This window comes from Scyliorhinus canicula, chromosome 16 (assembly GCF_902713615.1).
Source record: "Scyliorhinus canicula chromosome 16, sScyCan1.1, whole genome shotgun sequence".
Taxonomy (NCBI): domain Eukaryota; kingdom Metazoa; phylum Chordata; class Chondrichthyes; order Carcharhiniformes; family Scyliorhinidae; genus Scyliorhinus; species Scyliorhinus canicula.
Window position 1 is genome coordinate 4,353,595 of NC_052161.1, and position 24,190 is coordinate 4,377,784.

Consider the following 24,190-nt stretch of genomic DNA (forward strand, 5'->3'; position numbering starts at 1 on the left):
TTCTATGATAGGTATCTGGGAATCCAGGTAACGCATTAGTGGGCCACAATGCATAGGTGGAACTTGACATGGTTAGCAGAAGAGTCTAAGGGGGATTTTAAAAGGTGGGATATGTTGCACTTGACATTGGCAGGGAGGGTACAGGTGGTAAAGATGAATGTGCTACCAAGGCTCCTGTTTGTTTTTCAGTCCCTCCCGATTTTTCTCCCTGAGGCCTTTTTCTGGAAGGTGGAGGCACTGGTCTCGGAATTTGTGAGGGCAGGGAAGGTATCGAGGGGGAAGTGGGTTCTGCTACAAAGGCAGAGAGGGGAGTTGGTGGTCCTGAACCTGATGCACTGCTATTGGGCAGCAAATGTGGAGAAGGTGAGGCGATGGTGGAGGGGGGAAGGTGGGGGAGATAGCAGAGTGGATCAGGTTGGAGGTGGAGTCCTGTGGGCGTTCACATTTCAGGTCCCTGGTGATGGGTGTGGAACCTATTCCCCCAGCGAGTGTTAGTGCGTGTGGTTGGGGGGGGGGGGGGGGGGGGGGGCGATGTCGCAGCCTTCACTTCTCTGATTGCTCGGCGACAGATTCTTTTGATTTGGGAAGTTAGACACGTCACCGGGGGTTGCGGCCTGGCTGGGAAACCTGTACGGGTTTCTCTGGTTGGAAAAGACTGAATTTGCCTTAAGGGGGTCAGAAGAGGGCCCCGAGGTACGGTAGAGGCCACTAATCCCGATATTTGTGGAGCTGGCCGTTGCAGGGTGGGGGGGGGGGGGGGGGGGGGGAGGTATTAAAAGGGGAAACTGTACAAACTGTTAACTGTTTTGTTGGAATGTGGTTTTGTTGTTATTGTTTACGTTTGGAATACAATATATATATATTTTTAAGTATTTGTCCAACCAGTAGAGAGTTTTCCAGCGGATTCCCATTAACTCCGGTTTTTCTAGGGCTACTTGATGTCAATGCTGCTTTGATGTCAAGTGGAGTCTCTCTCACTCTCCGCTCTTTTGGTCCTTTTTTAAACCAAGTCTGTCATGAGGCCAGGAGCTGAACTATACGACAGTGAGCAGGCTATTGTTTAGAAAGTTCCGCTGGATAGCCCTCTCAATGACATCTTTCATCACTTTACTGACGATTGAGAGTAGACTGATAGGGCAGTGATTAACTGGGTTGGATTAGTCCTGCTGACGTGTACAACACATGCCTTGTCAATTTCCACATTGCCAGGTAGATACCAGTGTTGTAGCTGTACTGGAACAGCTTGGCTAGGGGTGTGGTGAGTTCTGAAGCACAAGCCTTCAGTGCTGTTGCTGGAATAATGTCAGGATCCATTGCTTTTGCAGTATCTAATGCCTTCAGCCGTTTTTTGATATCATGTAAAGTGAATCGAATTGGCTGAAGACTGACATCTGTGATATTGGGGATCTCCAGAGGAGACCAAAGTGGAACATCCACTCGGCCTGTCTGGTTGAAGATTATTGCAAACGTTTCAGCCTTGTCTTTTGCACAGATGTGCTGGGCTCCTCCATCATTGAGGATGGGGATATTTGTGAAGCCTCTTCCTCCAGTGAGTTTAATTGTCTACCATCATTCACACCTGGATGTGGCAGGACTACAGAGCTTGGAGCTGATCCATAGGCTGTGGAATCGCTTAGTTGTGGCTGTTACTTGCTGCTTATGTTGTTTGGCGCACCTTATGGATGCCCAGTCCAGAGTGTCTAGATCTGTTCTGAATTTATTCCATTTAACACAGTGATAGTGCCACACTGCACGATGCAGGATATCCTCAATGTGAAGATGGGAAGGGCAGGGGCAATTGATCTTAAATTTAACATGATCATCTGAGCTATCATCTACTTTCATTGTGAGATAGTTCCTAATTCTAACTCTTTTTGTGTGAAGATGTTTACCAGCTCTTCCCCTGGATGGCTGACTCTGAAATGAAGATTATATCCCCCAGTCTGAGATCCCCACCATAAGTTGAATAGGTTTCTCTCTATCCACCCTAAATACTAAAAACCTGAGTCAAATCAACCCTTAACTCTCTATATTTTATGGAACAAAAGCTTAGTTTATATAATCTCTCTCATTGGAGCCTGGTCATCACCTGGTCAATCAATGCTCTTAACAAAGACTATATTTCCACAGTGGAAAGTGGGAGGGAACTGGGAGCCCAATTTAACTGAAAAGGGTGATACTGGTGGGGATACAGTCTGATTCGCCTACAGAATTTGATGTATTTACACACCCGCATCAGTATTTATGTTTATCTGTCCTTTTGTTCTAGGGTGTTCGTCGAAGTCATTCAAACTATATTCGCCGAAGGAGCCCCCTAACGGCAACGCGTTTCCCCCCTACCACCCGGGAAGCATGCTGGATCGCGATGTGGGGTAAGCGGGAGCCTCCTGGCAACAGACTCAGTCTCATTACTGTTTTCTTTTCTGCAAAAACTAATCAATCTGGTCAAGGCTGAACAGTGCCATGATCTCACTCTCAGTCTCAATGGGTGCCAAACATGCCGGTAATATCACCAAGGAGCCTTCACTTCAACCCGAGGAGAATTATCGGAAAACAAGATACTCTCACTGACGATACTGGGGTACGGGCCCCACACACACTGACTCTCACTGGGGTACAGGTTCCACACACACTGACACTCACTGGGGTACGGGTCCCACACACACTGACTCTCACTGGGGTACGGGTCCCACACACACTGACTCTCACTGGGGTACGGGTCCCACACACACTGACTCTCACTGGGGTACGGGTCCCACACACACTGACTCTCACTGGGGTACGGGTCCCACGCACACTGACTCTCACTGGGGTATGGGTTCCACACACACTGACTTGCACTGGGGTACGGGTTCCACACACACTGACTCTCACTGGGGTACGGGTCCCACGCACACTGACTCTCACTGGGGTATGGGTTCCACACACACTGACTTGCACTGGGGTACGGGTTCCACACACACTGACTCTCACTGGGGTACGGGTCCCACACACACTGACTCTCACTGGGGTCCCACACACACTGACTCTCACTGGGGTACGAGTCCCACACACACTGACTCTCACTGGGGTACGAGTCCCACACACACTGACTCTCACTGTGGTACGAGTCCCACACACACTGACTCTCACTGGGGTCTGGGTCCCACACACACTGACTCTCACTGGGGTACGGGTCCCACACACACTGACTCTCACTGGGGTATGGGTCCCACACATACTGACTCTCACTGTGGTACGAGTCCCACACACACTGACTCTCACTGGGGTTCCACACACACTGACTCTCACTGGGGTACGGGTCCCACACACACTGACTCTCACTGGGGTACGAGTCCCACACACACTGACTCTCACTGGGGTACGGGTCGCACACACTGACTCTCACTGGGGTACGGATCCCACACACACTGACTCTCACTGGGGTACGGATCCCACACACACTGACTCTCACTGGGGTATGAGTCCCACACACACTGACTCACACTGGGGTACGGATCCCACACACACTGACTCTCACTGGGGTACGGGTCCCACACACACTGACTCTCACTGGGGTACGAGTCCCACACACACTGACTCTCACTGGGGTACGGATCCCACACACACTGACTCTCACTGGGGTACGGATCCCACACACACTGACTCTCACTGGGGTATGGGTTACGCACACACTGACTTGCTGGAGAATATATTTAATTGTTCGTACAATGCTTTAGATTGTCATACGGTCACAAAAGCTTCTTTAGAATGTAAGTTCATTTTCTTACAGTTTTAATGAATTCTGGGATTATTTCTGCAATGGAGGAACGGGTGAATTTTACACAATGACACTGAGCTGAAGTGAACAGGACGGTTTCTAAATGTGTTGAGTCAGTGGATCTTGGCTTTGCGTTTTCCTTGTGGATCCACAGTTATCTTGGAGGAAGAGGAATATTGAACAGAGTTCCTGCTCCTAATCACTGGGTTGAGCCGATCTCTGAAACCACCCTCAACGATGATTACCCTTCTTGCACACTGGCTCCAGCTCCCTCACACCTGGTATTGGTTATTCTGCATATAAACCACCCTGAACCCGTCAAGTAGATTCCAGTCTGTAACTCACTCCCGGGTATATGTTATTCTATATATAAACCGCCCCGAACCCCTCGATTAGATTCCAGTCTGTAACTCACTCCCGGGTATCTGTTATTCTATATATAAACCATCCCGAACCCCTCGATTAGATTCCAGTCTGTAACTCACTCCCGGGAATCTGTTATTCTATATATAAACCACCCAAACCCCTCGGTTAGATTCCAGTCTGTAACTCACTCCCGGGTATCTGTTATTCTATATATAAACCACCCTGAACCCCTCGATTAGATTCCAGTCTGTAACTCACTCCCTGGTATCTGTTATTCTATATATAAACCACCCAAACCCCTCTATTAGATTTGAGCCAGTAACTCGCTCTGTATAACCTAACCCAAAAGGGCTGAGTAAGAAGTCTTACAGCACCAGGTCAAAGTCCAACAGGTTTGTTTGGACTCACCTGAGGAAGGAGCAGTGCTCCGAAAGCTAGTGACTCCAAACAAACCTGTTGGACATTAACCTGGTGATGTAAGACTTCTTACCGTGCTCACCCCAGTCCAACGCTGGCACCTCTACATCTTGGCTACTCCAAAAGGATAATGGCTCTGACCCTTGCTGGGGGGGGGATCGCACCACAGGAGACGAACAGTCCGGAACAGGGTGTCCTGGAAGGGAGGGATGGCCCTCCTCCCTGCCTCCCGAGAGCTACCAGCCCCTCCACTGGGCCAGACTCGAACCAGCATAATGGTCGTCCAGATGAAAAAAGGAAAAACGAAACCTCAAGGAGGGGACACCCTCCTTATGGTAACTGCTGTCATATTTTCTACACTGAAATCCAGGGCCACTCTCATTCCCAATGAACTATGAACACCAATCCCACTTCAGCCTACTCTGAGAACAGACCAGCTTAAATTCAAATCTAAAGGAAAAAGCCCGAAACAGATAAGCTCCAATTGGGGGGACTGACCTCAATCACAGCAAGGACAAGCTAACCATGCCAACGCTAATCTTTCACCCCTCTCCTCGCTCTGGCTCCACTCACCTTCGTTTGAAATGAGTTAGGGGATGGCAATTTCCCCCTTCCACCCCCTTCCCCAATCCCAAGGATGATAAGACAATAGGCACTATTTAACTAAAGGGAATAAAGTTCCAGAGCGAGCGCGTTTAGCTGCGTGTTTCCCAGCGCTCGCAATGCGGCGAAACGCAACGCTACTGAACGGCACTCGGGTTAGACAAAGGGCCTCAGCAGGGAATGCACGGCCGAGGCCAGACATTGCCCTGTTTTCTGTACTGAGGAGCTCTGTTCGCTGGTCCTCCTCAGTGTAGAGAGAGATTGGGACACCATTTTTAAATGGCATCCTGATCTCTGAGTGGGTCTCCGGGCCCCCAGCCCCCCTCCAACACCCGTGCAGGGCATCACCCAGCCCGATCGCTGCTGCACAAAAAATGCCAGTTTGACACCTTGGCAATGCCGTCTGGCAACCTTGGCACTGCCAGGCTGACAATGCCATCTGGGTGCCACTCTGCCCAACGGCATGCACCTGGGAGAGTGCCAATCCGTCTGCTCCCCATTTGTATCAAACGGCGATCGGGAGCCCCGGGAAACTGCATGTTAGAGTGAGGCTACCTCTCTAACTCTAATATACAGATCTGCCATCACAATGTCTCGCGAGGGGCAGCACGGTGGCCTAGTGGTTAGCACAACCGCCTCACGGCGCTGAGGTCCCAGGTTCGAATCCCGGCCCTGGGTCACTGTCTGTGTGGAGTTTGCACATTCTCCCCGTGTCTGCGTGGGTTCCGCCCCCACAACCCAAAAATGTGCAGAGTAGGTGGATTGGCCACACTAAATTGCCCCTTAATTGGAAAAAATAATTGGGTAATCTAAATTTATAAAAAAAAACAATGTCTCGCGAGGTCGCAATAGATCCCGGGAGTGGACATTCTCAGTCATGTTGCGCCCCGGCGTGCTGAGTTTCGGACACAGTGTGGTTGTTCGATCGTGCCTACTACAGGTATTAATGCCATTCAGAATGAAACTGTACAAAAATCCCATTTCTAATTTTCTAAATCAGGATAACCAACAGTACTGGCCATCACACCCATACTTCACACTCCCCTGTAGGAGAAAAGGCAGCATCAAGAAAACAGCAACATGATCAACAAGGAGTAATGTTCAGGATAAAAGACAAACTGCAGGGCAGTACACAGGATAAAAAAACGGTTGTATGAAGAAAGCAAAGGCCAATGATAAAGCAGGATCACTATAATAATCTTTATTGTCAGAAGTAGGCTTACATCAACACTGCAATGAAGTCGTCATACTCTGGCACCTGTTCAGGTACACTGAGGGACAATTCAGAATGCCCAATTCACCTAATAAGCACATCTTTTGGGAGGAAACTGGAGCACCCGGTGGAAACCCACGCAGACACAGGGGGAACGTGCAGACTCCGCACAGACAGTCCCCCAAGTCGGGAATCGAGTCCGGGTCGTTGGCACTGTGAAGCAACTGTGCTGACCCCTGTGTTACTGTGCTGCCCTCTTCAGGGTCTCTCAAGTATTCCAATGATCGAAGCACGAGTCACCATACTTTCACCATGCCTTCTCACCAAACCCCTAGACGGTCTACAGCCTAAGCCTCTGCCAGGGGTTGACTTGACCAGTTTGTCGACCTCCAACCCCTCATGACGAGCATCAGGAACAGCACCAGTGATCAGTGGACTGGAATGACACTCAGCCTTAAAGACAGATGCATTATGCTCCATAGAATCTGATACACCTTGCCTCCAGATCAAGATTACCAACACGTGGGAGCCAATTTCAAACTCCCCCAGGAACCCCACCACCTCTCACCAAAGGTCGGTCCTGGGGTATACCCTGCTCAGCCTCCTACATGCGAACCCTTCAGGATGGTTGACACGCCCGGTAGCAGGACATCGGCAACACAGAGGTGGGTCCCCGCCAGGGAATGTGCTCTCTCAGGTACAAGAACCTCCTCGTGTGCCTCCATTAAAGTAGCCGGCAACACTTGGCAGTGAGCCTTGACGGCCTGACCGCAGAGCTAAGATTCTCAACAACGGTAATGTTTCGGTTAGCTGACATCATCTGCTGCACACAGCATCGCCAAGGCGAAAGCCCACTGAAGAGGAAGCAAGGCCCCACCCCAGCCCACTCCAGCTGCCACAACAAACGAGGATTTAAGCATTATGGGCACAATGTAAACAAAGCGCCAGTGCCCGGCGGTGAATTCCCCCTGAGGCCGGCGAGCGGAGCTCTTCGGTGAAGGAAGACTTCAGCACGCCATTTTAAAATGGTGTCCCTATCTCTCGACCCTCTGATGCAACCCTCAGACCCCCCCCTCAACGCCCCAGCTCACCTATAAAGGGGTTATCGAGCCATCCCCCCACCCCCACCCCACGCACCCCACCTCATGTGAGCCCTTATAGCTCCGGCACCAACCAAACACGTCCCGGGACACAGCACAAGCCATGTAACCCAAGATAAAACCAGTACAAAATGTGCAATTGCGTGAAAAGTCGGATTAAATGATGAGAAGAGCCGGAACTTGTGGAAACGCAGCCGCTGCTGCACTCCCATCACTCATGGGAAAGTTATAGGACAGCTGGTGGCTTTAATAGAGTTCAGGTTAGCAAATCCCTAAGAAATGCCCTGTTCCCCTGGGATGTGAATTTCTGCTAATCGTCTCCACTGAGTAGAAAGCCTTGCATCTTACCAAGAATCATCTGAAGTGTGAAAACTGTGATCCCATAACATTGCGGACAATATCTTTAAAGTTCACGTCTCTACTTCCTGCTGCAGGCTGTGGCCAATCCCAGGATAAAATAATAAATAAATCCTTATTATTGTCACAAGTAGGCTTACATTAACACTGCAATGAAGTTGCTGTGAAAAGCCCCTAGTCGCCACATTCCGGCGCCTGTTCGGCTAAACAGAGGGAGAATTCAGAATGTCCAATTCACCTAACACGTCTTTCGTACTTGTGGGAGGAAACCGGAGCACCCGGAGGAAACCCACACAGACACAGGGAGAACGTGCAGACTCCACACAGACAGTGACCCAAGCGGGAATTGAACCTGGGACCCTGGAGCTGTGAAGCAACAGTGCTAACCATATGACTATAGATTGGGCCAATCCGTATATTTATGAATCCTGGGATAGGGCCGATCCGTATATTTATCAAGCCCGGGATCTGGTCCTACTTGTATATTTATCAAGCCCGGGATCTGGTCCTACCCGTATATTTATCGATCCTGGGATCTGGTCCTGTACCTTTATTTATCAATCCCGGGATCTGGCCTGTCCGTAAATATATCAATCCCGGGATCTGGTCCTGTCTCTATATTTATTAATCCCGGGATCTGCCTGTACATTTATTAATCCCGGGATCTGCCTGTACATTTATTAATCCCTAGATCTGGTCCTGTGTGTATATTTATCAATCCTGAGATCTGGTCCTGTGTGTATATTTATCAATCCCGGGATCTGGGCCTGTGTGTATATTTATCAATCCCGGAATCTGGTCCTGTGTGTATATTTATCAATCCCGGGATCTGGTCCTGTGTGTATATTTATCAATCCCGGTATCTGGTCCTGTGTGTATATTTATCAATCCCGGGATCTGGTCCTGTGTGTATATTTATCAATCTCAGAATCTGGTCCTGTGTGTATATTTATTAATCCCTAGATCTGGTCCTGTGTGTATATTTATCAAACCCGGGGCCTGGTCCTGTGTGTATATTTATCAATCCTGAGATCTGGTCCTGTGTGTATATTTATCAATCCTGAGATCTGGTCCTGTGTGTATATTTATCAATCCTGAGATCTGGTCCTGTGTGTATATTTATCAATCCTGAGATCTGGTCCTGTGTGTATATTTATCAATCCTGAGATCTGGTCCTGTGTGTATATTTATCAATCCCGAGATCTGGTCCTGTGTGTATATTTATCAATCCTGAGATCTGGTCCTGTGTGTATATTTATCAATCCCGAGATCTGGTCCTGTGTGTATATTTATTAATCCCTAGATCTGGGCCTGTGTGTATATTTATTAATCCCTAGATCTGGGCCTGTGTGTATATTTATTAATCCCTAGATCTGGTCCTGTGTGTATATTTATCAATCCTGAGATCTGGTCCTGTGTGTATATTTATTAATCCCTAGATCTGGTCCTGTGTGTATATTTATCAAACCCGGGGCCTGGTCCTGTGTGTATATTTATCAATCCTGGGATCTGGTCCTGTGTGTATATTTATTAATCCCTAGATCTGGGCCTGTGTGTATATTTATCAATCCCGAGATCTGGTCCTGTGGGTATATTTATTAATCCCGGAATCTGGTCCTGTGTGTATATTTATCAATCCCGGGATCTGCCCGTATATTCATCAATCCAAAGATCTGGTCCTGCTGTGTATTTATTAATCCCTGGATCTGGTCCTGTGTGTATATTTATTAATCCCTGGATCTGGTCCTGTGTGCATATTTATTAATCCCGGGATCTAGGCCTGTGTGTATATTTATCAATCCCGGGATCTGGGCCTGTGTGTATATTTATCAATCCCGGGATCTGGGCCTGTGTGTATATTTATCAATCCCGGGATCTGGGCCTGTGGGTATATTTATCAATCCCAGGATCTGGGCCTGTGGGTATATTTATCAATCCCAGGATCTGGGCCTGTGGGTATATTTATCAATCCCAGGATCTGGGCCTGTGTGTATATTTATCAATCCCGAGATCTGGTCCTGTGTGTATATGTATCAATCCCGAGATCTGGTCCTGTGTGTATATGTATCAATCCCGAGATCTGGTCCTGTGTGTCTGTTTATCAATCCTGGGATCTGGGCCTGTCTGTAAATGTATCAATCCCGGGATCTGGGCCTATCCGTATATTTATCAATCCCCAGATCTGGTCCTGTGTGTATATTTATCAATCCCAGGATCTGGTCCTCGAACAAGAATAAAGAATAATACAGCACAGGAACAGGCCCTTTGGCCCTCCAGGACTGCGCGGATCACATGTTCTATCTAGACCAAACAATCTGTATCCTTCTATACCCCATCTGTTCATGTGCCTATCCAGATTAGTCTTAAAGGACAGTAAGAAGTTTTACAGCACCAGTTTAAAGTCCAACATGTTTGTTTCAAACACTAGCTTTCGGAACACTGCTGAGGACATTCACCTGAGGAAGGAGCAGTGCTCCGAAAGCTAGTGTTTGAAACAAACATGTTGGAATTTAACATGGTGTGACTTGTAAGACTTCTTACTGTGCTCACCCCAGTCCAACGCCGGCATCTCCACATCAAGTCTTAAAGAATGCTAACGTATCTACCTCAACCACCTCACTTGGCTGTACATTCCACCACCCTCTGTGTAAACAACTTTCCCCGCACATCTCCACTGAGCCTGTGCCCCCCCTCACCTTGAACTTGTGCCCCCTTGTAATTTTCAATTCCGCCCTGGGAAAAATCCTCCAACTGTTCACCCTATCTATTCCCCTAATGATTTTATAAACTTCTATCATGTCGCCCCTCAGCCTCCGTCTCTCTAGGGAGAACAATCCCAGTTTATTCAATCTCTCCTCATAGCTAATGCCCTCCATACCAGGCAACATCCTGGTAAACCTTTTCTTTTTTTTAATTTATAAATTTAGAGTACCCAAATATTTTTTGTTCCAATTAAGGGGCAATCCACTTAATCTGCACATCGTTGGCTTGTGGGGGTGAAACCCGCGCAGACATGGGGAGAATGCGCAAACTCCACATGGACAGTGACCCAGGGCTGGTAAACCTTTCATGTACTCTCTCCAAAGCCTCCATGTCCTTCTGGTAGTGCGGTGACCAGAATTGGACACAGTATTCCAAATGTGGTTCAACCAGCGTTCTATATAATTGTAACATAATTTTCGAGCTTTTATACTCAACACCCCGTCCTCTGAAGGCAAGCATGCCATATGCTTTCTTTACCACCATTTCCACCTGTGCTGCCACTTTTAAGGATCTGTGGATCTGCACACCCAGATCTCTCTGTGTGTCTATGCTCCTGATGGTTCTGCCATTTATTATATAGCTCTCACCTGAATTGGATCTACCAAAATGCATCAACTGGCATTTGTCGGGTTAAATTCCATCTGCCATTTCTCTGCCCAATTTTGCAGCCTATCTATACCCTGCTGTATTCTCTGACAATCTTCATCACTATCCGCAACTCCTGCAATCTTAGTATCATCCGCAAACTTGCTAATCAGACCAACTACGTTTTCTTCCAAGTCATTTATATATATATTACAAAGTGTTGAGGTCCCAGTACTGATCCCTGCGGAACACCACTAGTTATAGATCTCCATTCGGAAAAACATCCTTCCTCTGCTCCCTCTATCTTCTGTGGCCAGGCCAGTTCTGAATCCATCCAGCTAGTTCCCCTGACCCCACGAACAACGTAGAACATACAGTGCAGAAGGAGGCCATTCGGCCCATCGATCTGCACCGACCCACTTAAGCCCTCATTTCCACCCTATCCCCGTAACCCAATAACCCCTCCACCTTTTTGGTCACTGAGGGCAATTTATCATGTCCAATCCACCTGTCCTGCACGTCTTTGGACTGTGGGAGGAAACCGGAGCACCCGGAGGAAACCCACGCAGATACGGGAGAATGTGTAGACTCCTCACAGACAATGACCCAGCGGGGAATCAAACCTGGGACCCTGGTGCTGTGAAGTCACAGTGCTATCCACTTGTGCTACCGTGCTGCCCAAATGTGATTTAATCTTTTGCACCAGTCTGCCATTAGAGACCTTATCAAATGCTTTACTAAAGTCCATATAGACAACATCCATAGCCCTTCCCTCATCAATCATTTTTGTCACCTCCTCAAAAAACTCAATTAAATTAGTGAGACATGACTTTTCTCGTACAAAACCATGCTGCATGTCGCTAATGAGACCATTCACTTCCAAATGTGCATAGATCCTATCTCTGAGAATCTTTTCCAACAATTTCACTGTCACTAACGTCAAACTCACTGGCCTATAAGTACCCAGGTTATCCTTGCAACCCTTCTTAAGTAGCGGTACAACATTCGCTATCCTCCTGTGGCCAATGAGGACACATAGATTTCTGTTGGAGGCCCAGTGATTTCATCTCTTGTCTCCCTCAGTAATCTGGGATAGATGCCATCTGGCCCTGGGGATTTGTCTACCTTAATGCTTTTTAGCACACCTAACACTTCCTCCCTCGTAATAACGACCTGTACTAAAGTGTTTACACATCCCTCTGAGATACCACCAATCAACATGTCCCTCTCCTTTGTGAATACCAATGCAAAATACTCAGTAAGGATCTCACCCACTTCCTTTGGTTCTGTGCATAATTTCCCTCCTCTCTCCTTAAGTGGACCAACTCTTTCTCTAGCTACCCTCTTGTTCCTAATATACATCTAAAGTGCTTTCGGAATCTCCTTAATCCTGTCTGCCAAGTAAGAAGTCTTTCAACACCAGGTTAAAGTCCAACATGTTTATTTCAAACACTAGCTTTCGGAGCACTGCTCCTTCCTCGGGTGAGTGAAGAGGTGTGTTCCAGAAACATATGTATAGACAAATTCAAAGATGCCAGACAATGCTTAGAATGGGAGCATTTGCAGGTAATTGAGTCTTTACAGATCCAGAGAGAGGGGTAACCCCAGGTTCGACTTGAGAGGGTTTGTGATCTGTAGCCCTTTCGGGATCTTGCCTGCTTTCTTGCATCTTTGTAGAAACTTAATGTCCGTGTCCATATGCTTCCTGGAGATCCTCTCCACTTTGAGCGGCAGTTTGCGGTGTCGATGGTGGTCATGATGTGGAGATGCCGGCGTTGGACTGGGGTGAGCACAGTAAGAAGTCTTACAACAACAGATTAAAGTCCAAGATGTTTGTTTCAAACACTAGCTTTCGGAGCAGTGCTCCGAAAGCTAGTGTTTGAAACAAACATGTTGGGACTTTAACCTGGTGTTGTGAGACTTCTTACTCTGTCTGTCAAGGATATTTCATGACACCTTTTTTGCCCTCCTAACTCCCTGCTTGAGCTCTTTTCTACTTTCCTTGTTTCCTCAAGTGCTTCATCCGTTTTTAGTTGTCTGTACCTCACGTATGCATCTTTTTGACAAAATTCACAATTTCCCGGGTCATCCATGGTTCCTGAATCCTGCTTTTCCTGTTCTTCCTTTTTACCGGCACGTGCCTGTCATGCACGCCCAGCAGCTGCTCCTTAAAGGACTCCTACATGCCAAATGTGGATTTATCCTCAAACAGCCTCTCCCAAACAACATCCTCCAAATCCTGCCTAATCTGGTTGTAGTTAGCCTTCCCCCAAATTAACACCTTAACCCCAGGCCAACACTCATCCTTTTCCATGAGTATCTGAAAGTTTACGGAATTGTGGTCACTGTTCGCCACATGTTCCCCTGGCCGGGCTTGTTCCCTAGTACTCGGTCCAGTATAGCCTCCTCTCCAGTTGGACTATCTACATATTGTTCCAAAAAACCTTCTGGGACACACTTAACAAATTCCTCACCATCCAGACCCCTAGCCCTAAGGAATTTCCAGTCAATATGAGGAAAATTAAAATCTCCCACTACAACAGCCCTATTATTTCCACATCTATCCAGAAACTGCTTCCATATTTGTACTTCAACTTCCCGTAGGCTGTTGGGAGCCCTTTGATGCACCCACATCATAGTGACTGCCCCCTTCCTGTTTCTGAGTTCTACCCACAGTGCCTCGTTACTTGATTCTTCCATGGTGTCCTCCCTCTGTACAGCTGTAATATGTTCTCCAACCAGTATTGCAACTCCCCCGCCTCTTTAACCTTCCTCCCTGTCTCGCCTAAAACACCTATATCCTGGAATATTTAGCTGCCTGTCCTGTCCCTTTTCTAACCAAGTCTCCGTTACAGCAACCACATCCAAGTTCTGCGCGTGAATCAAAGCTTTAAATTCATCTGTCTTACTGTTATATTCCGTGCATTGAAGCAGATACACTCCGGACCTCCAGGCCCACTGAGTTCGACCTCCCCCAGCCTACCATTCCTCTTAGCCAACCTGGCCCTGGTACCATGCTCATCCCCAGTCTCTACACTTGCTGGCTTACTGTTCTGATTTCCACCCCACCGCCAAATTAGTTTAAACCCACCCGAACCATACTAGCAAACCTCCCAGCCAGGATATCTTTTAAAAATAAATTTAGAATATCCAATTCATTTTTTTCAATTAAGGGGAAATTTAATATGGCCAACCCACCTATCCTGTACATCTTTTGGGTTGTGGGGGCGAAACCCACGCAAACAGGGGGAGAATGTGCAAACTCCACATGGACAGTGACCCAGAAGCGGCATCGAACCTGGGACCTCGGCGCCGTGAGGCAACCATACTAACGACTTGTGCCACCGTGCTGCTCTTTCCCCAGCCAGGATATTGATGCCCCTCCAGTTCAGGTGTAACCCGTCCTTCTTGTACAGGCCCCACCTTCCCTGGAAGACATCCTGTGTGTGTATTTACCAATCCTCGGATCTGGTCCTGTCTGTACATTATAATAATCTTTAATGTCACAAGTAGGCTTACATTAACACTGCAATGAAGAGAATGTGAAAAGCCCCTAGTCGCCACATTCCGGCGCCTGTTCGGGTACACAGAGGGAGAATTCAGAATGTCCAATTCACCTAACAGCACGTCTTTCGGAACTTGTGGGAGGAAACCGGAGCACCCGGAGGAAACCCACGCAGACACGGGGAGAACGTGCAGACTCCGCACAGACAGTGACCCAAGCCGGGAATCGAACCTGGGACCCTGGCACTGTGAAGCAGCAGTGCTAACCACTGTGCTATCGTGCCACACCATTTATCTATCTCGGGCTCTGGTCTGTGCGTATATTTATCACTTTGTCAGGCTTCTTGCTCTCTTCTGTTTGACGGATTCAAGGAAAGGTCTGGGAATGCTTTTTATACAGAACTTCACTCAGCCTGAACTGAAGCAGGGTGAAATTCAGCACAAAACAAATGCAGCAATTAACCTGATAATATTTCCCAGGATTTCTATAAATATCTGCATTCCAAATCCAAATTTCATAAATAATTTTCTGTGCAGACAATATACGCACACTGTGGGGGCAATAGGATACGAAAGGGTATTGTTTTCTATGACCTGCAGTATCCTATGTATTCTATGACCTGCAAGGGGCTGGTTTAGCACAAGGCTAAATCGCTGGCTTTTAAAGCAGACCAAGGCAGGCCAGCAGCACGGTTCGATTCCCGTACCAGCCTCCCCGAACAGGCGCCGGAATGTGGCGACTAGGGACTTTTCACAGTAACTTCATTGAAGCCTACTTGTGACAATAAGCGATTTTCATTTTCATTTCATCCCATTGTACCTGATGGTGGGCCTGCTGACTCTGCAACAGGAATGTAAAGCTGCGCCACCTGCTGGTGGTTTACAGTAAGACAGCAGTGCCACAATCTGATTTGGATTTGGATTTGTTTATTGTCACGTGTACCGAGGTACAGTGAAAAGTATTTTTCTGCAAGCAGCTCAACAGATCATTCAGTACATGGAAGAAAAGAGAATTAAACAAAATTCAAGAAAATACATGAGAATACATAATAGGGCAACACAAGATATACAATGTAACTACATAAGCATTGGCATCGGATGAAGCATACAGGGTGTAGTGTTAATGAGGTCAGTCAATAAGAGGGTCATTTAGGAGTCTGGTAACAGTGGGGAAGAAGCTGTTTTCGAGTCTGTTCGTGCGTGTTCTCAGACTTCTGAATCTCCTGCCAGATAGAAGAAGTTGGAAGAGTGAGTAAGCCGTGTGGGAGGGATCCTTGATTATGCTGCCCGCTTTCCCCAGGCAGCGGGAGGTGTAGATGGAGTCCATGGATGGGAGGCAGGTTTGTGTGATGGACTGGGCGGTATTCACGACTCTCTGAAGTTCCTTGCGGTCCTGGACCGAGCAGTTGCCATACCAGGCTGTGATGCAGCCAGATAGGATGCTTTCTATGGTGCATCTGTAAAAGTTGGTAAGGGTTAATGTGGACATGCCGAATTTCCTTAGTTTCCTGAGGAAGTATAGGCGTTGTTGTGCTTTCTTGGTGATAGCGTCGACGTGAGTGGACCAGGATAGATTTTTGGTGATGTGCACCCCTAGGAATTTGAAACTACTAACCATCTCCACCTCTGCTCCGTTGATGCTGACAGGGGTGTGTACAGTACTTTGCTTCCTGAAGTCGATGACCAGCTCTTTAGTTTTGCTGGCATTGAGGGAGAGATTGTTGTCGTTACACCACTCCACTAGGTTCTCTATCTCCCTCCTGTATTCGGATGTGGAGATGCCGGCGTTGGACTGGGGTGAGCACAGTAAGAAGTCTTGCAACACCAGATAAAGTCCAACAGGATTGTTTCGAATCACTAGCTTTCCAGTGGCATGGTGTGGTACTGCAGAAATAGAAAAGGAAGCAAATCCTGCAAAGCAGACATCAATATCTCGAAGGACGTTCTGGCCCATATTTTATTTTATTCTTTTACGGGATGTGAGCATCACTGGCTAGACCAGCATTTATTGCCCGACCCAAATTGTCTTTGAGAAGGTGGTGGTGAGCTACCTTCTTGAATCGCTGCAGTCCACGTGGTTTAGGTACACCCACTGTGCTGTTAGGGAGGGAATTCCAAGATTTTGATCCAAGGGTATTGTAGGAACGGTGATGTTTCCAAGTCAGGATGGCGCGTGGCTTAGAACCTCCAGGTGGTGGGGTTCCCAGGCAGCTGCTATCCTTGTCCTTCTAGATGGTAGTGGTCTTGGGTTTGGAAGGTGCTACCTAACGAACCTTGGTGAGTTCCTACAGTGCGTATTGTAGATGGTACTCTATGCTGCTGCTGTTTGGCAGTATTGGCGGGTTTGAATGTTTGTGGAAGGGGCATCAATCAAGCGGGTTTCTTTGTCCTTTGTGTGTTGGAATGTGAGGGTGAGTGGGAATCCTGAGGCTCCAAGTGAGCCAGAAATGGCCACACGTTCCTCACTCACTTACTCTCTTCCGCACAGACGCCCTCTCCGCCCACCCCACACACACCTATTCTCTCCCTCACACACGCTGAGCCTCTTACCCCCCCCCACTCACACACACACACACACACACACACACACACCTATTCTCGCCCTCACACACGCCGAGCCTCTCCCTCACACACGCTGAGCCTCTTCCCCCCCCCCCCACACACACACACACCTATTCTCTCCCTCACACACGACGAGCCTCTCCCTCACACACGCTGAGCCTCTTACCCCCCCCCCCCACACACACACCTATTCTCTCCCCCACACACGCTGAGCCTCTTCCCCCCCCACACACGCTGAGCCTCTTACCCCCCCCACACACACACACCTATTCTCTCCCTCACACACGCCAAGCCTCTCCCTCACACACGCCAAGCCTCTCCCTCACACACGCTGAGCCTCTTCCCCCCCCCCACACACACGCTGAGCCTCTCCCTCACACACGCTGAGCCTCTTCCCCCCCCCCCCCACACACACGCTGAGCCTCTTTCTCCACCCCCCCCCCCCCCACACACACACACACACACACGCACCCCCCTATTCTCTCCCCCACACACACATATACTCACTCCCGCACATTTCCTCTCTGCCACAATGCTGGGCAGTGATTCTTTTCATCCTCACCATGTACTCACTGCTCACACCGTCGCATCCGGCCTCTTGATGCCCAGCAGCGAGTCTCTTCTTACCCCACCCGACCAGGCCCAGACCAGCACAGAGCATGTCCCTCCTTCCCCTACACAGCCCCGCTCAACAGGGAGTATGGCTTTCTTTCTCCCATCTGGCCTGGAGCATGTTTCTCGTTCCTGCACCCTGCCCGTAGCCAGTCTTTACTTCCCCAACTGACACACTGCAGTCCCACTCTCTCGCTCTCTTCCCCAGTACCTCAGGAGCCCACTCACTGCCACCATTATTGCAGTTCCTCCCATCACAGCCTGTCAGCTGCAAACGTGGGAGAGGGATAGGCTGTGATGGGAGGAGTAGTTTCTGTAAGGATTTTCCACTGCACTTAATGGCATTTTGAAAGCTACGTCTGGTGGCTACTTTAAGACCATAAGACATAGAAGTAGAATTAGGCCATTTGGCCCTTCGAGTCTGCTCCACCATTCAGTATGATCATAAGTAACCCTCTAACTTTAAAAAAATGTAAAAACAAAATTTAGAGTACCCGATTAATTTTTTCTAATTAAGGGGCAATTTAGCGTGGCCAATCCACCTAACCTGCACATCTTTGGGCTGTGGGAGCGAAACCCACGTAACCACGGGGAGAATGTGCAAACTCCACACGGACAGTGACCAGAGCCAGGATCGAATCTGGGACCTCCGCAGTGCTAACCGCTGTGCTGCCCCTCTAATCCTCTATCTTAACACCAAATACCTGCTCTCTCCCCATACCCTTTGACACCTTTAGTATCTAGAAATCTATCTATTTCCTTCTTAAATATATTCATTGATTTGTCCTAAACAACCTTCTGTGGTATTGAATTAGGTTCAACTTTAGCCAAAAGTCTCTCATACGGAACTTTATCAAATGCCTTCTGGATGTCCATTTAAATTGCATCCATAGACATTCCCCTATCCATTGTTTTAGTCACCTCCAAAGTGATCTGTAAAATGTGTGTGTGGGACCACATAGCATTGCAGAAGGTAGCACGCAGGCTTCTCCCCAGGTGTCCCCTTTCAGATGTAGTTCATGTGGGGCTGCGTAAAAACAAAGTATTGTGCCTTCAAATGAACAGGCTATAGATAATGAGAAAGAATTGGAGTGAACACCGGTCATCTGTTCTAAACAATTGAATCAGATTTGGCAGGCGTGACCCGCTCTTTACGATCCATGCTGGCTTCTCTGATCAGCGATAAATGTCAAGGTGTTCACTCCTTTACTATAAACTCCAGTAATTTCCCAACAACAGATTTGGGGCTAACTGGTCTACAATTCCTTGGACCCCCACAATGAACTTTACACATAGTGGTGGAGTACAGACTAGAATAGTGCTGAAAAACAGGCATTTTTTGTCGACACTTTTCAATTTAAGATTCTTAGTCAGTTTGCAGTGTGGCACATTTAATAATAATAATCTTTATTAGTGTCACAAGTAGGCTCACGTTAGCACTGCAGTGAAGTTACTGTGAAAAGCCCCTCGTCGCCACACTCCGGTGCCTGTTTAGGTACACAGAGGGAGAATTCAGAATGTCCAATTCACCGAAATGCACGTCTTTCGGGCCTTGGGAGGAAACCGGAGCACCCGGAGGAAACCCACGCAGACACGGGGAGAACGTGCAGATTCTCTGCAATCAAACCTGGGTCCCTGGCGCTGTGAAGCAACAGTGCTAACCACTACCATGCCGCCCATGACTGTCCTAATGAGTGCGAGATGGAAATCTTAGACAAAAAAAATCTCTCTTTTCAGCAGTACAATCACCTTTATTAAAAGGCTGAATGACATGCACAATATTCCAGTCTAGAGGAATATAGGACTTGGGAACATTTCCTGAATTGGGAGAACTTGGAAGATTATTGGAAGTTAGGGCAGCTGCAATGTTCTCGTCCGGATCCATTAAAACCAGAGATAAAACCATCTGCTGTTTGGGATTTGCAACAATGCTAATGTTGGCATCCATTGCAGGATTCTGTTCATGCTCTCTTTCAGTAACTTTTACTATCTGTTTTGTCACTATTTGCTGCTTTTGTGTCTTTCCTATTCACCAAGCTGTGTGCTTTTTTTTTCTTGTTTGTTTTATGTTGTCTTTTATCGCTGTAGTTATCCGTGGCTGTTGATTTGGCAGTAGAGCTCTTGTCCCTTGGAGACATACACTGACTCAGTTTGATAGATTTGTTTTGGAATACCTCTCGCTGATCTAATGTGTTTAACAGATTTACCCAGTTTACTGTGCGCAGCCTCTGTTTCATCACATTGAAGTCAGCCTAATCTAGAATCTTTGCAACTTTCGTTTTCTACCTTTCAAAGACTAAGTTTAACTTGGATTATATTATGATCACTATTTGATCATTGTTCCCTGTCTGATTGCACATTATTAACTGTGACACGACGGAAGTTTCCCATGCTGGTGATTTGGGTTCGGGGACAGGAAAATGACAGAAACGCCAGTTTGGTCACATTCCGAATTGATCCTGCCTCTCAGCAAATTAGAATCATAGAATCCCTACAGTACAGAAAGAGGCCATTCAGCCCATCGAGTCTGCACCCACCCTTTGAAAGACCACCCTACCCAAGCCCTTTCCCCCACACTGTAACCTCACCCTAAGGGGCAATTTGGCATGTCCAATCCAGCTAGCCTGCACATCCTTGGACTGTAGGAGGAAACCGGAGCACCCGGAGAAAACCCACGCAGACACTGCGAGAGCGTGCAAACTCCACACAGACAGTCACCCAAGATGGGGATCGAACCCGTGTCCCTGGCACTGCGAGGCAGCAGTGCTAACCACTATGCCGCCTTTCCCAGGGGTGGGTCGGGAAGGCAGTGGAGGGCCTACACCACTGCCATCTTAAATTATTTTCCATTTCTTAATTTGACTCAATGTCGACATTGCCTGTTGATCTCTCGCTTTATTCTCTCATATTGCTACTAAAGTAATTGCGTTTTTAATTATGAAGGCTGCTGCTCCTTTCTGCCACTTCTCATTTCTTCCCCGAGATCTTATAACCTGGAATATTTATTTCCCATCCTGACCACCTCTCAGCCACATCTCAGTGACGGTTACCAGGAATTTGCGGCTGTAATTAATTCAATTTGTTCTGTGGGTTTGTATAAAGAAAGTTTATTTGAGTACACACACTAACCTCGCCTTCAGTTTGAATGTTTTACCCACACAATTGTTTATTTCTCTCTCTTGGGTTAATTACTTTGTATTTTCTAGTTTTTTCCTTTAATGTAAAGATTAATCACCGGAATGTGGCAACTAGGGGCTTTTCACAGTAACTTCATTGCAGTGTTAATGTAAGCCTACTTGTGACAATAAAGATTATTTATCTTTACATTTAATAAAACAATTTCTTATTTACTAGTTTAAAGTTCTGGTGGTCGTTCTGTTTATCCTTGCTGCTTGGAGTCTGGTCCCAGGCGGGTTCAGGTGGAGTCCGTCCTAACAGTACAGTTCCTTCCTGTTCCAGTATTGGTCTGGGGTCCCAGAAAACACAACACCTCTTCCTTACACCACTGCTTCAGCCATGCATTCACTTCCCTTATTTACTGATCCCCATCCAATTTGCATACAGGTCAGGTAATATTCCAGAGATTATCAGATTGAGATCTTGTTTTTTAGTAGAGCTCCTAGTTCCTGGTATTCTACAAACAGGACCTCTTGCCCATTCTGCTATATGTTGTTAGTCCCAACATGGATCACAGCGACTGGATTCTCTCCCTCTCCAATATCCTTTCAAACGGTTTGAAATGTCACTCACCCTGGCACCAGTAACAAACCATGAGCGAGTCTTGATCTGAATACATCGCGTCCGCATATTATTGAATCACCTCCAATTGGCACATCAGGCTTCCCTTCCACCCCTCTCTCCCCGTCCCCTAATTTGAATAGCCTCCTGCTTCAAGGTACCAGCCTCCCCGGACAGGCACCGGAATGTGGCGACTGGGGGCTTTTCACAGTAACTTCATTGAAGCCTACTCGTGACAATAAGCGATTTTCATTTTTCACTATTTGGGCTCTCCCTCCAGTCTTTATCATGATACCCACCCGTACTTTCTGTCTGTCAGACATGATTAGCTCTGGATCCTCATTCTAACTCAGCTGAGCTCCTGTACTCTGTAAATTCTCAGTCACCTCTAACCTCCGTTCTGAATCTGTACCCCTCTGAGTGATGTGACTAAAGATTGGAGAAAACGGTCCAATTACTGCTTCTCCTCCCTCACGTCCTCTGTCGCTCTGAGCCGGGAAGATTCTAGACAGAGACATCAGCTGCAGATGTGTTACCGAGAACAGTTCTCTGTCTACAAACTCCCACATTCTGCAGTGCAGACATACAATCTTCCCTGCCATATCTTCTATATATCTAACTTGTAATTGGTTGTAATTTCTTTTTTCTACACATTAACTTCAAGAGGCACTGAAACATTTGGTGAAAGGTTTAAATACTGAAACTTATACAAACCATTCTGGGTATTGGAGGCAAAAAGGAAGCTGCACTATATCCCTCTGAATTAAATCCCCAATTTTTACACTCTATAAAGCGCTCCTTTTGTGCCCACTCTGCATCAGCAGAGAGATACCGTTTACTTATATAAACCTTGACATCTATTAAACCTTACTGCAGTTACAGGTACTCTCTCAGATTCCTCGATGCAATCATTGGCATCTATTCAGACAATCGCTTACAGCTTACTGACAGTTCAACTCTGACAGAAAGCTATAGTTTGTGATCACTTTTGCAGCTTTTAAAAAATAAATTTAGAGTACCCACTTATTTTTTTCCAATGAAGAGGCAATTTAGTGTGACCAATCCACTCTAACTCGCACATTTTTGGGTTGTGGGGGTGAAACCCATGCAGACACGGGGAGAATGTGCAAACTCCACACGGACAGTGCCCCAGGGCCGGGATTGAACCCGGGTCCTCGGCGCCGTGAGGCAGCAGTGCTAACCCACTGTGCCACCGTGCTGCCCATGAAATTCAAACGTTGGGTAAAACTGTATTTTAGTTTTCAGATTTGTCTTGAGTTCTGCCACCTAACTTGGCCTCGTCAGCAAGCTGATATGTACGGCCGGCTCTCTGTTACTTTGTCCTTATTTTCAATCACCGTGCGATGGTGCAGTATTTAATTGTTTGATAAAATTCTACCTTCAATCGGATTGTTAGAAAAGTGAAAGCCCGTGGTATAAAGAGGTGACTGGCAGCATGGATCTGAAACTCGCTGGGTGACAGGATACAGAATAATTAAGACCGATGGACCACTCTTGAGGGGCTCAGTGGTCGGCTGCTGTGCCTATAATTTAAATTCTTAGGTTCCTAAGGTTGATCAACGTGTCACAATAGACGTAGAAATGGACTTTCGAAAGGCATTCGACAATGTACCAGGCAGGAAATTTATTCAGATGTAATCAAAAAGTGGTGGCATGGATACAAAATTGGTTCAGTGTCAGGAAGCAACGGGTGATGGCACAAGTCAGGCTGGAGACTTCCAGTAGTGAGCAAAGGGGTTATTGATAGAAGGCAGATAGATAAAAGGCACAGAACACAACAGGTCTTCACACTACAGCTCCCTGGTCCACACTGCCCGAGGTCCTGCTCCCAGTAGCCCATTCAAACTTCCCATTGGCCAGGGTTCACATGTTCCTGCACGATTGGCCCTGAGCCAGTCACATGGTTTGTGAAGCTCCCCCCCAAGTCCCTTAACACACTTCCCCAAAACTATGGGGTGGCACAGTGATTAGCATTGCTGCTGCACAGCGGCAGGGACCCAGGTTCAATTCTGGCTTTGGGTGACTGTGAAGTTTATACGTTCTTTGCGTGTCTGGGTGCGTTTCCTCCGGGTGCTCCGGTTTTCTCCTACAGTGCCGGTTAAGTGGATTGGCCGTGCTAAATTGGCCCTTATTGTGCAGGGCTGTGTAGGTTGGGGGGGGGGGGGTTATGGGGTTGAAGAGCTTGGTTAGGGTGCCCTTTCAGAGGGTCGATACAGACTCGACAGGCCAAGTGGCCTTCTTCTGCACTGTAGGGATATTATATGTACAAAAGTTACAATGGTTAACAGCGACAACCAAGGAAAAATAGTCCATCAAAAAGTCAATCAGTCCAGAAACCTGGATGTTCCTGGACCTCCATAGCCCAGCCACAGGCTTGGCACTCTTTTGGGCAATTGAGTAGTCCACAGTCGATGCCACCTTAGGAAGGACCACTTCGGTGCCAGGCGAGCTAACCTCACTGCCCTTGACAGACGCAGTTCGTTGACCAGATACGGAGGCTCTGGCTCCCTTTGGCTAGACCGAGTTACAGACTCCAAGTCAGGAGTCGCCACTCCTCAGGTGGTCGCCGTATGGTCTTCCCATTAACTC

General features: G+C 47.5%; 1 protein-coding gene across 10 annotated transcripts in view; it reads left to right on the forward strand.

Moving 5' to 3' along the window:
- The window catches only part of ldb1a (LIM domain binding 1a), a 124,925-nt gene that overhangs the window by 67,936 nt on the left and 32,799 nt on the right, over positions 1-24,190 (forward strand). For all 10 annotated transcript variants that reach the window (XM_038821470.1, XM_038821473.1, XM_038821474.1 and 7 more), the window contains one exon: positions 2,270-2,372. In XM_038821470.1, the coding sequence (XP_038677398.1) occupies positions 2,270-2,372 (103 nt within the window). The remainder of the gene's footprint in view (positions 1-2,269; positions 2,373-24,190) is intronic.